Below are 13,791 nucleotides of genomic sequence, written 5' to 3'. Positions count from 1 at the left end.
TGTGTACAGCAAAAAGGAATAGATTTCATCTGGCATTTTAAACATTTTTTGGTCAGCATGGATAAAATGCTTGACTCCTGACTGCTTGCAACAATGCCAGGGTGTAAGCTTACTTCTTCCTGTTAGCAACTGTGTGGTTTAAAAGCGACAATAAATGCCAGAGAACTGTAGATCCCTAAAAACACGCCCTTAACTAGCTTGGGATGATTTTATCTTTAGAAGTCTTTATAGAACAGAGAGGCTGCGGCTGGTCAAGAGTAAAAATAGTTCTGAGTTTTCAATGGCTGCATTCCTGGCTGGAGCCTGAAACCATGAATCAGGACTCAGCGCTCAGACCGCGCAAGGCTGAGCAAGGGAGCTGGGCTACCAGAGGCAGGAGGGGAACGGCTGGCTGCGATGAGCCTGCCCACGGCGTCGCTAATCCTTTGGGATGGACCCGTTTTGCTTGTGCAGTCTCAGCGAGGTACTGTGTGTATGGTGTGGTCTTATCACTGTCTAGTAATATAACGCATTTTGGGAGGTCTTGATCCCATTCCACTTGCATGGGGGCACAGAATGCTGTGTTTTGGCTGGAGTTCCTGACTGCTTGCTCTGCCTGAAGAATATTTCGATCTCCCCAGTGTCCCCCGTTCTTATGAAAACTTTTCTGACCTGTCCGATCCCTTTTCTTATTGAGAAGCTAGCCTCCGTGACTGGAATTTGTAGAGCTTCCAAACTGTCCTCAGGCTGCTGGGAGTGTGATAAAATTAGCACTGCTGCCAAGATGGTTTGAAGCCAGGGAGGTTGCTGAAGATGGGTGACTCAGTCTGGATCGCAGGGGTATTTATGGGTACTTTGAAAATTAGGTCCAAAATAATGAGAACTATCCCAGTCTTAAGTATATCGTGGGAGATAATCGGCTAGGTAGTTGCATTGGTAACAATTGTTTGCAGTTCAGTCCTACAAACGGTTACTAGGACGAAGGTGATTGACATCAACGGGCTTAGGCTGGACTAATTCTGCAGTGGGATAAGGCACTGTGACAGAAGAGAACACCAATTTAAGGGTATTTCATTGGTGACTTTGATTCTGTCATTTCCGATCTGCACAGTTCTGATAAGACTTCATGTTGAGGTTTAGTTGCAGAAAAACATTGGCAAATTGGAAAGGATTTGAAGAGGTGTAATAAAAAAATTTTTGGAGAAAAGTTTAGAGAATGTTAAAAGGCAAAAAAAAAAAGATTATATAAAGCAAGTCATGAAAGAACAGGGAAGGTTTTGCTGAATGCAAAAAATTAATTAAGATGTGCCTGTTGCTCCCAAGCTTTTAAAAGAAAATTGAAAGAAACGGGAGCGCAGCTGTTCAATATCCAGTTGAGGGCAGGACAAAAAGGATTTGGTGTAAATTACATAAATTAGACATTGGGGGGGGGGACCCACTCTACAAAAGCTCCAGTGTGCTAAAGGTGAACTCTTTGTGTGGAAACTGAGCCTTCATGGGCTCAGCATGCCAGCCATTAGACTTAGGAGGGCTTAAAAGCGAGATGGTTGTCATTGGTACCTGAGCAGTTCTGCTGGGGTGGCAGGAATAGCTCATCTCTTCCTTGGCTTTTTGGCAGAGGACTGTGAGGCTGAACATTGGTTCTGATGATACGGGCCTCATGTGGAGGCGACTGAAAAATACTTCTGTGGCAGCACTTCCATATTAGCATTGCAATATATGTTTGCTTCTCACCTTCTAATTTAACAGTCTTGTCAAGCATCACCTTGCTGAAGCCCACCAATACCAGGCCTAGAGGCGAACCTCACCCAGAGTAATTTCTATGTCCTAATTGCCTGCCACAAAGCTTCGGCACTATGACTATGAACCAAGCCAGAATCACACAGCCCTGTCCCTCAGCATTGCTCAGGTTGCCCTCGTCCTTTGAGATAAAGGGATCCACTGCCACCAGCTTGCCAGGGTCATTCCCAATCTCCGGCTTTTTGGTGTTAGTCTGTTTAAGGCAGCCTGATAGTCTCTGCAGCGTTGCGACTGTGACTTTGTTGCTGCTAGGTAAGGATGTCCCCAGACTTCACACTGCCATTGTATTTAGGATATGTTCTCTATATTACCTCTGCTGTTCTTGTTATGATCTTCATCTTCCTTGTAGATGAGCAAGGGACCAGTATAGGATGATCTCATGACTCCCTGCAGTATGCTGGGATTTATGCCAAGCATGCATAGATTCAGTCCTTTTTAAAAAATATTTTATTAAGTTTTTAACAAACATACAAATCACATACATTCACACAGTTTATACTCCTTCGGGCAGTCTGTTTCATCTTACATTTCCAAAATCCGCAATATCAAAACCTAATGTACATCTTAACCAATATATACTTCTAACTATCTATCTTTTTTGTTTAACATAATCAAAGTATCCTTTCCATTTCCGGTGAAATTCTTCAGTCGTCTTTTCTTTCATCAAACTAGTCAATCTGGCCATCACAACATATTCGTCCATTTTTTGTTGCCACTTTTCTAGATCTGGGGTGTCTTCCAACTTCCAAGATGTTGCCAATGTTACTCTAGCCGCCGTTGTCAAATATCCAAATAGTTCTCCCAAAGTCTTGTCCAAATTATCAGGTTCGATCCCTAATAACATGGTTTCAGGATTCAGAGGGAATTTGAATTTTAAAATTTCCTGCATTTCTTGATGAACTTGTATCCAAAATTTCTTTACTTTCTTGCATGTCCACCATAAGCAGAAATATATTCCATCTACATCTTTGCATTTCCAACACCGACTGTTACAAGATTCATTCATTTTTTTAATGCCCATTGGTGTGATGTACCATCTAAAAAATTGTTTGTACCAGTTTTCACGTAGATTATTACTGGCCGTAAATTTAATTGACTTGGTCCAAAGTTTTTCCCATTGTTCAAATGTTATAGATTCAGTCCTTGAAACAAATGCCCCATGTGAACATTTCTTACTGATAGCAAGTGTGTATGTTTATGAAGCCCTGAGCCAACCAATGACCAGGGATCCCTTTGCTTAAAGTTTGTCACTTCTTCCTAATGATTGAGGTTTATGATGCAGTTCAGGGAATTGGACTAAGCCAGGAGACACTGTGTATTTTATTGATCTTCTCAACAATCATGGCAACCATTTATGTTAGCAAAATCCCACTGACACATGATATTTTCATTTGGGATTAATAATCTTACAGTGCGTTACAAAGAGAGAGTTAAGAATCTTGCATATGGCAATTCCCTTGAAGGGTGTGGATAATGAGGAGGAGGTGATTTTTCCATTCTCTGTTACACTATGAGAGGATTTCATACAAAGTCCTGCAGTGCTATATACTGCATCACAAGCTAAGCTTGGGTGATTACACTAGGGATTTTACACCAGTTATCCAAAATAGTTATCCAAAATACAAAGGCACGTAGAATATAATCGTTTATTCACAGTTTGTACTGTACATTTAGCACTGATGGTAGCTTGCTTAGATAACATATCTTACACACCAAGGGGTGCCAGGCCTGTAGGGTTGCCAAGTGCCAGGTGGTGGCGGGCAAACCACCGCCAATCCACCTGGTTGCCCGCCGACCAGCTGAGGGTCGGCGGATAATGTGTGCATGAGCGTCTGCCCACCGCGCCATGTCACTTCCGGTTTACAACCAGAAGCGCTGCATTGCAAGGAGCCGTTTACCACTCAAACTCCCAGTTGAGTGGTAAACGGCCCCTTGCGATGCGCACTTCCGGTTGTAACCGGAAGTGACGTGGCGCGGTGGGCAGGTGCCCGTGCACGCGTTGCCTGCTGACCCTCAGCTGGTTTGAGTGGTAAAGGCCCCTTTGCAATGCAGCACTTCCAGTTGTAAACCGGAAGTGGCAGATCGTGTCGGTGCTGCTGCGCTCCCACACAATCTTTCCCTACCTCTGCCCCAAAAACCTCCCTCTGGAGGAGAGGAGGGACCTGGCAATCCTACAGGCCTTGCCTGGCAACCAGTGGGAGACTGTGGGGGTGGGGGTGGGGAGAGACATGGGGAGTGTGATTATTGGCCACAGCATGATGTCACGTCTGAGGAATCCCTTCCACCAGGGAATTGCCATGCTACACAGATTTCATATATAAGACTCTGGTACTTATCATCTCCCCAATGCTTTTTGTGAAGATTGTGTTCCAGAAGTATGGTGCCGTTTCTGCAAAGCACTGGCTGCAAGCTTATCTTTAGGCACACGAGTGGTTCCACAACCAGTTCACTTTGTAGGCCTAGAATAAAATATATGTTTGGCAGCTTGGTAGGATCAAAGCTACAGTGCATTTTGCTGAACCAAGTCCTAAGAAAAAGTATTCAGGCTAGAGGCATTGTTAGGACTAGGATTACTGTTCAATTTGTCCTCTCTCCTTATGGCCTATAGTGCTTATTTTTGTGTTGCTTTGGGATTGGTAACATCTGAATGTGGTATGATTGTATTATCACAGATAGGGCCACAAATATAGGGGAACAGTTGGTGGATTTGACCTAAAAGGTCATGGAAGATGTTTCTGCTCATCAGAGACAGATCTGGTGTAGCCTTTCAGCTAAATATTCCAAAAGGCAGTTTAGAGACCCAGAATAGAATAGCCTTGGAGAAAGATAAGAAACAAAGAGGAAAAAAACACAATTATATGACCTTGTATAGATTAGAAGCTATATAACTCATGTCAGTAAAAATTTTGTGTTGAGGCTCAGGTACAGAAGCATCTGAGAATGTCAAGAATGTCGAGTTTTACAGAAGTGAAGATATAATTTAAAGATGGGGTATATGGGTTGAGGATTAACAGATATCCATATGTGTGAGGAACTTGTAAGCTCTATTTTTAAATACTTTGTTAGATAAAGCAAGAATGAACAAACAATTTTATTTATATTTAACTATAGATAATTTATTATGGTGTTTGAAGTTAAAAGAGAATTGGTTGGTCCAGAATGTGTGCCTTTATCAAGTGGGACAACTAGCTATTGTTAATAGATGATTTTAAAACTCTATAGATATGGGAAGCTGAAATTATTGGGAGATTTTTCTCAGAAGGGGCCTCTTGCTAGTGACCTGCTTATCTTTGGGTATCTTTTATAGACTCATGTAATTGCTCTCCTTTAATTATCTATGTACCACTAATGAATGGTATAATTTTATGTTGAGTTGGTCAGTGTTAAAGATGCAATATAGTTATGAAGTAATAAAGGATTAAACTGGAAGCAGACATTCTCTAATAGTATCACTTATGTACTAGACCCACAATGAACCTAAAAGATTGCTTACCGGGAATTAAATGATCTATGAAAGCTAACTAGAAACCTAGGGCCTATATCTGAAGAACCTGACCAAAGTAATCCAAAACAGTATCCTACCTGGCCGACCTGTACATTTATAAATAAATAGCTTATTATAAAAAACATCAGAATTGTTTATAGGGCTTAGGGAAATAGGGAGTGTGGAACAATGTTTTCCAATTTTGTGGAGATGAAGGAGGCTGCGCAGTGCAGGATTTCTTTTTTTCTGATCTAAACACCTTCCCTGTAATGCTAACCATCCTTTGCATCCAACTCAGGGTCTAAACCATTTTTTTAAAGTTGATAAAATTGCCACCCCTTGGCATCTTCCAGTTTCCAGAGATATTTGTTAGAAGTCTCTGATTGTTAAAAAGTACCCCAGTATTATTAGGGTTTATCCTGATAGCATGACCAACCTCAGTGATCAGAGTATGAAATACTTGAGGCACAGAATTATAACTGAGAAATAAAAACATAAGAACATAAGAAAAGCCATGCTGGATCAGACCAAAGCCCATCAAGTCCAGCAGTCTGTTCACACAGTGGCCAACCAAGTGCCTCTAGGAAGCCCACAAACAAGATGACTGCAGCAGCATCCTGCGTGTGTTTCACAGCACCTAATATAATGGACATGCTCCTCTGATACTGTAGAGAATAGGTACGCATCATGACTAGTATTCATTTTAATTAGTAGCTGTGGATAGCCCTATCCTCCATGAACACGTCCACTCCCCTCTTAAAGCCTTCCATAATTTATTATAAAGGAAATCAGAATTTATATAGCATTTCAGGTTTTAAAAAGCCCGTTACAATGGTAAAAAAGTATCAAAACATGGAAAGTTCAAATTTACAGGCATTTCCCATCACAGCTAGTTTTAGTATTAGGCTAGATGGGCTCCCTCAAAACTAACTGGATTGCAAAAAAATCCTTCTATTCAAGCTAACTCTAAATCTGACTCAGCAGCCTACGTTCTCTCAGAACAAAGATTCCAGGAATTGTACCTGTGGCTAACATAAGCTTGGGACAGGCATGTCACTCAGTCCTCACTAGAAACACTTCTGCTTTGCATTCTACTGAAGAATTCAAAACTAGTCAGCAAGTCTAGCAGAGAAGAATATACAAACAAAGCTCTCACACCTGAAACAAAGGTAGAAAGAGGAAAGATCGTTTTTGGCAATAGATGGAATATATTTCCCAGTGCCTGGGATGATAGGAAATTTATGTTTGTGCACTCTCCTCCTCCTGGATTGCTAACAAGAGGGAGGGAGGAAGGTATGGCTGTAGGCAAGATGAAGCTGGTTATATCAGCTGCCCAACTTGCAACATCCATCCAACGTGGGCCAGTTCTGTCACATTCTTCTACAAATGAACTGTCTTGGAAAAATTGTCTCCATGTTATTTTATGAAGGGGGGTTGGGGAAATCTTTATTTTTCAGAATTACTTTTACTTTTTTTTTAATTGCTCCTCCATCCTGGTTTAGAGCAGTACATAAAAACGTATTTCTGAAACGTATCCAAGATCTTCTGTGCCGGTTTGCATTCTTCTAAAGTGTTAGACGAGGATCTCAGAGGTTCAGGTTTTAATCCCCCCTCTGTCGTGGAAGCTTGCTGGGTGACTTTGGGCCATTCAGCTGTCTCAGTTTAACCTACTGTGACGGACAGGTTAGGTTCTGCCTCTCCCAAAGAGTGACCAATGGGACCTGAGAGATTGTAGGTGAGGCTAATGACAGATGAAGAGTCATTCGTTCTATTGGAGTCACCGCCGGCTGACCAGCATATGGCAGAAGAAGAAACCTGAAGCTTACTGGGAGAAAGTCAACTTGTAACGAAAAAAACAAAAACAAAACCCCAAATCCCTGAATATGATTCAAAAGTTCAAGTGAGGAGAAACTTTGTATTCATCTATCTAATTCACTCTAGTGTTGTGTATAAGCGGTAAATAAATGTTAACTCTTGTTCGTTTTAACTCCGTGGGCTGGATGTGTATGGTCTCAGGAGAAGAAGCACCCACACCCACATAAAGATCTCAGTCTATATATAAATATAAATGAAGATATGAGTAAACGGTGACAGCATAGCTCTGTTCAGTACCTGAGTGACGGCTTATGGTTAAAGGGGACTGGGTTACCCTGCCTGGTGGTTTTTGTGTGTATGAGTGAGGAGGGACCTTGCATGTAAAAGGTTCAGGGCTCTATATATTTTAGAAGAGGCAAGATGGGTGGCTGATCTACCATAACCCTAAGCCTGTGTGACTAGGGTTGCCAGGTCCCCCCCATGCCACTGGCAGGAGCTTCTTCCAGGCGGAGTGGGGGAGCAATCTGTGCATGCATACAGCAATGATGTCACTATTACGTGGGATGTTCTATCATTGTCCTCCAAAAACTCTATGGAAACCATAAGAGGGTTTTTTTTTGGGGGGGGGGAGAATGCTAGAGCATCTCCATCACTTCCGGGGTAAACCCAGAAGCGATGTCATAGTTGTACTTGCATGCTAGTGGCTTCCCCCCCTTCAGCGGGCCTGCTTCCGCCTGCCGACCAGGTGAGGGGTGCAGGCAGCCTGGTTAATTGGTGGGCAATTGCCTGCCATAACCGGGCAAATGGCAAGCCTCTGTGTGACAGAGGTTGAGTAGGGTGGTAGGGTCTCTGAGTGAGTGAAAAGGGGGTCACAACTACCTTACAGAGTAGTTGTGAGGATAAAATGGAGGAGAAAAGACTGATGTAAGCCACTTTTAGAGCCCCGTGGCGCAGAGTGGTAAGCTGCAGTACTGCAGTCCAAACTCTGCTCACGACCTGAGTTCGATCCCAACGGAAGTTGGTTTCAGGTAGCCTGCTCGAGGTTGACTCAGCCTTCCATCCTTCCAAGGTTGGTAAAATGAGGACCCAGCTTGCTGGGGGTAAAGGGAAGATGACTGGGGAAGGCACTGTCAAACCACCCCACAAACAAAGTCTGCCTAGAAAACGTCGGGATGTGACATCACTCCATGGGTCAGGAATGACCCGGTGCTTGCACAGGGGACCTTTACCTTTTTAAGCCACTTTTGGTCCCCATTGGGGAGAAAGACTGGGTACAACTGAAGTAAATATGTACTTTTTGGGGGCTGGGCAGTGCAGCCAAAGCTTCTTTCTGAAGTACCTCCAGCAGTTCTGTGCTTCTCTTCTCCTACACTGCAATGCCCAACAGTATTGTTTCAAAAGGAAAGGAAAGCAGCATGGCTTTCTCCATCATAGCAAGGCTTTCTCTCTCAACCAGCACACACAATCCTGATCAATGATATTCTGACTGGATAGTCTGGGATTATCTCTTTCGGATGACTTGAGAGAGCAGTTATATGCTGAGGAGAGAAGGCAGTTGGGGCACACATTGAGGGCGAAAACGCATGGTCACTTTATCCTTCTTTAATCCCTGTTTTAGCCAGGATCGAACGCACATTAGGTGAAACGCATGCGTTCGATCCAGGCTGAATCCTGGCTGAAACAGGGATTAAAGGAGGATAAAGCGACCATGCGTTTTCACCCTGATTTTTCATACAGAAAATTCCTTATTTAGGTGCCTGAATAGGGGCCATGTGGATTCTGGAATGTTGCATTTCCTGATATTTACTGAGTTCAGCTTGCTTGTGGGATTAATAGGCAAGAAATGTCAGAATGTGAGAAATGGCAAAAAGGGAAGGAATGGTTGTTTTTTGTTGTTTTGAGAGGCCACTTTGGGTTAATCTCAAAGCTTTATTCATGAAAATGTTATCTAAATTAGTGTTGTTATCTTTTAAAAATTGCTTTAGTAAGAAACCACAGAAGTACAGTCCCTCAAGTGCTTTCCACTTTGTTCTTGGAAAGCCCCATATGCCTTCCCATCATTGACTTTACCTCCAAGGAGCCATTTCAGATAAGATTCTCTCTTAACATGCAAAGTGCTGTTGTCATCTTTGCTACTAATCTGAAACCATCCTGTGAAGCAGGTCTCCCCTATTTGGGGGAGGGAAGAATGGTGTTGTGCCCAACACCACATTATAAGGGTCAGTTCATATAATATGTTTGGCAACTGATGGTGGTGGTAATCCTTTTATTGAATCAACTTCAGAGAGAAGTACCTCCCCGTGGTGCTTTTAGAAAATAAAAGGCATCCTTGAGAGTTAGGAATCAGTTGAAAGTGTTGATCCAAATCCTCTGTTTCTGATTTTTTTAAAAAAAATTAAATTCTGTATCAAAATACTATAAAGTGCTACAATAAGAAAATGTTACAGTAAAGAGTATATAATACAATATATAAATATTATAATAAACCAATATAATTAAACTGAAATAGCTACCAATATATACCACTATATATGTATGATGCCCTAAAATTAGTAATTTCAATAACCTAAATTTAAAACTAAATTTAGGTTTAGGTTACCAGTTCATTTTGGATTTGATTGGCTTATAATCAATGTGTTTTGTTTTATATCATTTTTATGATGCTACTTTGATGGCCCCTAAAGGAAAAGGAAAAGGTCCCCATGGGGTGACGTCACATCCCGATGTTTCCTAGGCAGACTTTGTTTAAGGGTGGTTTGCCAGTGGTTTGCTCTATGGCATTGAAGTCCCTCCCCTCCACAAACCCTGCCCTCCTCAGGCTCCGCTCCCAAAATCTCCCTGGATAGTATGGCATACTAGAAATACTGCATTAGGTGTTGCCATCAGAGGTCTGCATTTTGAAACATTTTTTAAAAAGAAACAAAAATCCGATGGCTCATGCATATGCGGCACAATAGGTCTGTCTATTGATAGATGTGTGCTGCAAGAGTCTGCTGGCAAATGAGATACTGAACAGCCGAGAGCACTTCTGTGAGCTGTGTATTGTCTCATTCAGTTTGAACATGTGTTAGTGTGATGTCTAACCATCTCCCACCCTAAGTAGCAGCTCTGGGGGGAATGTGCAGGCTATTTCCAGCTAGCAGCCTCACCACAGAGTGTAAGGCTCGATTATGGATCATGAGCTAAGGAATCACGTGAGATGTGTATGTGCTGATTGCATTTTTCCTGCCTATGAGCCTTTGGCATAGTTAATTGCTGAGGTTGTCTTATTCTGGCAATGGATAGATTTTCGAGAGGAGCAAAATGTTCATTCTCATCATAGCTAGCTTTATCTGCTAGAAGGTGAGTTAATGGAATATTAAGTAGTAGAAGATGAGCTTTGCTTGAGAGTGAATAATGAGAGCGGAATAGTGACAAAAGTCGCTTGCGTTTCTGAAGTTGTAAGCAGAGCTGAAAGTTAATGCCGCTTTGAGAAAAGTTCACTCAGGAACCTATCAAACAGGGATGCTTGGTAATCATTTTAGCTTCAATTATATAAGGCCACATAAAGTATTTGCTTGGAAATCCTAGTATCGTAAATATGGATGGCAGGTAGTAAAATAAATTGTCTCATAAAGTGATGCTACAAGGCAAGGGAATGAAACACAAAGTCCTGCAGTTTGTGATCAAGGTGAAATGGAGGAAAAGGGGCCAGCTCTTTTCCAAATCACCTTCCCTACTCCACCTGCCACCACTGCCAATTCCTCCCTTCCCCTCCCTCTCTATCCCTTATTTACCTGGGTTGATGTAATTGGGGACCCTAGCCATTCCCCCGGGCTGGCTGCCGACCTCCGTGCGTAGGAATTGAATTTTTGATGCCAGTTCTGGACATAGTTTTACAAATTGTGGTTTTAACGGTAGAACTGTATTGTATTTTAAATGTGATGTGGATTGTATAATGCGATATGGATTGTATCGAATGATGTTTTGATGTCAGTCGGCCTGAGCCCTGCTTTGGCCGGGAAAGGGTGGGATACAAATTCAAAAACAAACAAACACATAAATACATCTTGGCTTGGTATGGGGAAAATATGTGTTGGCAGGCCGGCTGGCAGATGGGTCAGAAAAATAACCTGTGCCCACCTACTAACTTTGTCATGCAGGCGTCACAATACTGTGTTGTGATGCATCAATATTTCACCTCAGGATGTGACCAATTTAGCTATGGCTTTTATCCTGCCCTTCAGCTATCCTTCCCTACCATTGCTGGCGTGCGTGTGGCAAAAACTAGAAGAAAACTGTGCCGTCAAGTCACAAGTGACTCATGGCAACCCCAACCAGGAGGCGTACAAGGCAAGAGATGAGCAGAGGTGGTTTGCCATTGCCTTCTTCCACATAGCAACCCTGGTCTTCCTAGGTGGTCTCCCAACCAAGTACTGACTGTGGGCGACTCTGCTTAGCTCTCAAGCCCTGACAAGCTCAAGGCAAGCAAGGTTATTCAGGGTGCTGGCAAAAAGAGGGTTGCAGGTCCATTCCTTCACATTCCCCATTTATTAATTTATCCAGTGCTGCTTCTTTAGTGTTTGCAACACAGAAGACACTGAGGTTCACAGCCCACATGAAAAACCCTTCTGTTCATAATTCCAGGAAAAATTTTATGTGGACCCAAAGGGGTTCACAACATAGCTCTCCCCTCTTGCAGTTTTATCTCCCACATTCCAGTCCGTTAGGAAATAGTCTTTTCTAAAAAGTTGTTTGCAAGGTAGTAAATTTCCATTTAAAAACGAATGACTGAAATTAGCGTTTATGTTAAACCAAACCAGCAAACTCTTCTGCCTTACACTTGTCTCGTTCCTGAGATGAGATTTCTGCGGGATTGTTTCATCAGTCTTGTTGAAGTGCAAAACTCAGTCTGAAAATAGTTTTAAACAGATGGGAAGAGCAATGCAGAAGTCTTGTTATGCTGCATATCTGTGTCTGATATATAGACAGATGCCCTTTTTGTTCACCTTGTACATCTGTAGCCTTAGCAGCAGGTGCTGCTTCCAGACAGCTGAACTGTGAGGACTACTTGTGTTTGAAAGGAAGGGGGGAAGGAGAGAGCATCCTGACTGGGGGTGGTGGTGGTGGTGGGGAGTTGAACCTCTCAACCTACTTGGTGATGAAAAACAATATGAATAGAGAGGTGTCTTCCATGCAGCTCACAGTTTCAATTGTATGTGAGCTGCCTTGTTTCAGAAAGACGAGAGCACACTGTAAATGGGAACCACTGAATAAAATTAATGGCATAGTAGGTGAGAAATGAACAGGGTTTTTTGCCCAGCATTTTTAGAGGCTGGTATAGGAGAAAGCTGGCGAAAAGCATAGTATCTTGATTGCAGATATAGTATTGGATGAGGTAGGACAGGCGATCCCCCCTTTATCCCTCCTCATTGTAGCCCTGTGCCCCACATGGTTATTGGCGTGAATCTTATAACCTGGGGACTCAATTTTTTAAATTTTGTTGACCATAGGAGGGAAGAGGAAATGTTTGGAAATATAGCTTCTCTATTGCTACAGTCATAAGCATCATCATCATCGTTGTTGTTGTTTTTATCATCATCATCATCATTATTAATTGGATTTATATCCCACCCTCTTCCCGGCATGGTGACTACGGCCATTTAGGCAGGGTCAATTTTGATGCTCACTCAAAGCTCTTTTTTAAAATGCAGCTTTTAAAATGCCTATTCACAGTCCCGATGCAAAAGGATAAACTCCACCCACCCCCTACTCGCCTGCTCCTTCGTTCCTGTTTGCATAGCCATTAGCAACCGCTGTGTGCATAGCTAACGCGCGGCTGCAATTTTGCATGGTTCCTTGAGGAGATTCTTCGCGGCGCGGGCAGAGCAAACACAAAAGGTCGCGTTAAAGGGGCTCTTAAGAAATGCGAAGCAGGTATGTGCCGGCTTTGCGGTCACTTCCTGAATGTTGGTCCAGCATAAAAAACTCAAAAAAATATGCGGGGCGCTTCAGCCTGGAACACGCTGCTAATTACCAAGCATAAATTACATATATCTGTCAGTGGCAATTAGCCATTACAGGCAAGCACTATATCTCTGAATATTGGACTCTGGGAAACAACAGGGAAAGGTTGTTGCCTCTGAAGACTTCCTGCGGGCATCCAGCTAGTTATTGGTAGCAATAGGATGCTGAACTAGGTGGATTCTTTGGTTTGACCCATCGAAGTGTTTTTATATGCTTACCAGGATCACATTGACCTCAGTGGGACATAACCTCAAGTGAGTAGGTTTAGAGGGTAATGCTTTCTAGATTTAATTGTATTGATCATTTTTGTATTCACTTTCCCATGAAAACATAAAACAATTAAAATTTAGTGAGTATATTAAGTTTACAAGTTTGATATTAAGAGTGAGCAGTTATCATTTTAATTCTATATTGGAAAGATGGGCAGCGGGCCAGGTCTACCTTAATGGATTTTGAAGCTTAAAGGGGGGTTTAAAGCATTGTCTCTTTCTCTCCCCCTTCTTTGCTCTCCTGCTGCCTGGGGGGATGCTGGTCCACGGTATATCGGTTACTTCAAATACACTTTGATTTTAAAGGACCATTGTTTTCAGTGGGTAGCAACATTGTAGCAATGGATTCCATAAGTTGGTTATGGAACGTATGCGCAATGAAAACGTCCCTTTTGGTGGTCTGAGCTTGCTGGTAATCTATTTTAGTGGATGGCCTGA

General features: G+C 42.5%; 1 protein-coding gene across 1 annotated transcript in view; it reads left to right on the top strand.

Moving 5' to 3' along the window:
* Positions 1 to 347: 347 nt before the first annotated feature.
* Positions 348 to 13,791, top strand: part of TSPAN4 (tetraspanin 4) — a 352,643-nt gene continuing 339,199 nt past the window's right edge. The window contains exon 1 of the mRNA XM_056851470.1: positions 348 to 463. Within this exon, the coding sequence (XP_056707448.1) occupies positions 397 to 463 (67 nt within the window). The 5' untranslated portion in view covers positions 348 to 396. The remainder of the gene's footprint in view (positions 464 to 13,791) is intronic.

This window comes from Euleptes europaea, chromosome 6 (assembly GCF_029931775.1).
Source record: "Euleptes europaea isolate rEulEur1 chromosome 6, rEulEur1.hap1, whole genome shotgun sequence".
NCBI lineage: Eukaryota > Metazoa > Chordata > Lepidosauria > Squamata > Sphaerodactylidae > Euleptes > Euleptes europaea.
The sequence above is the reverse complement of the archived record's forward strand: the minus strand, read 5'-3'. Positions and strand labels throughout refer to the sequence as shown.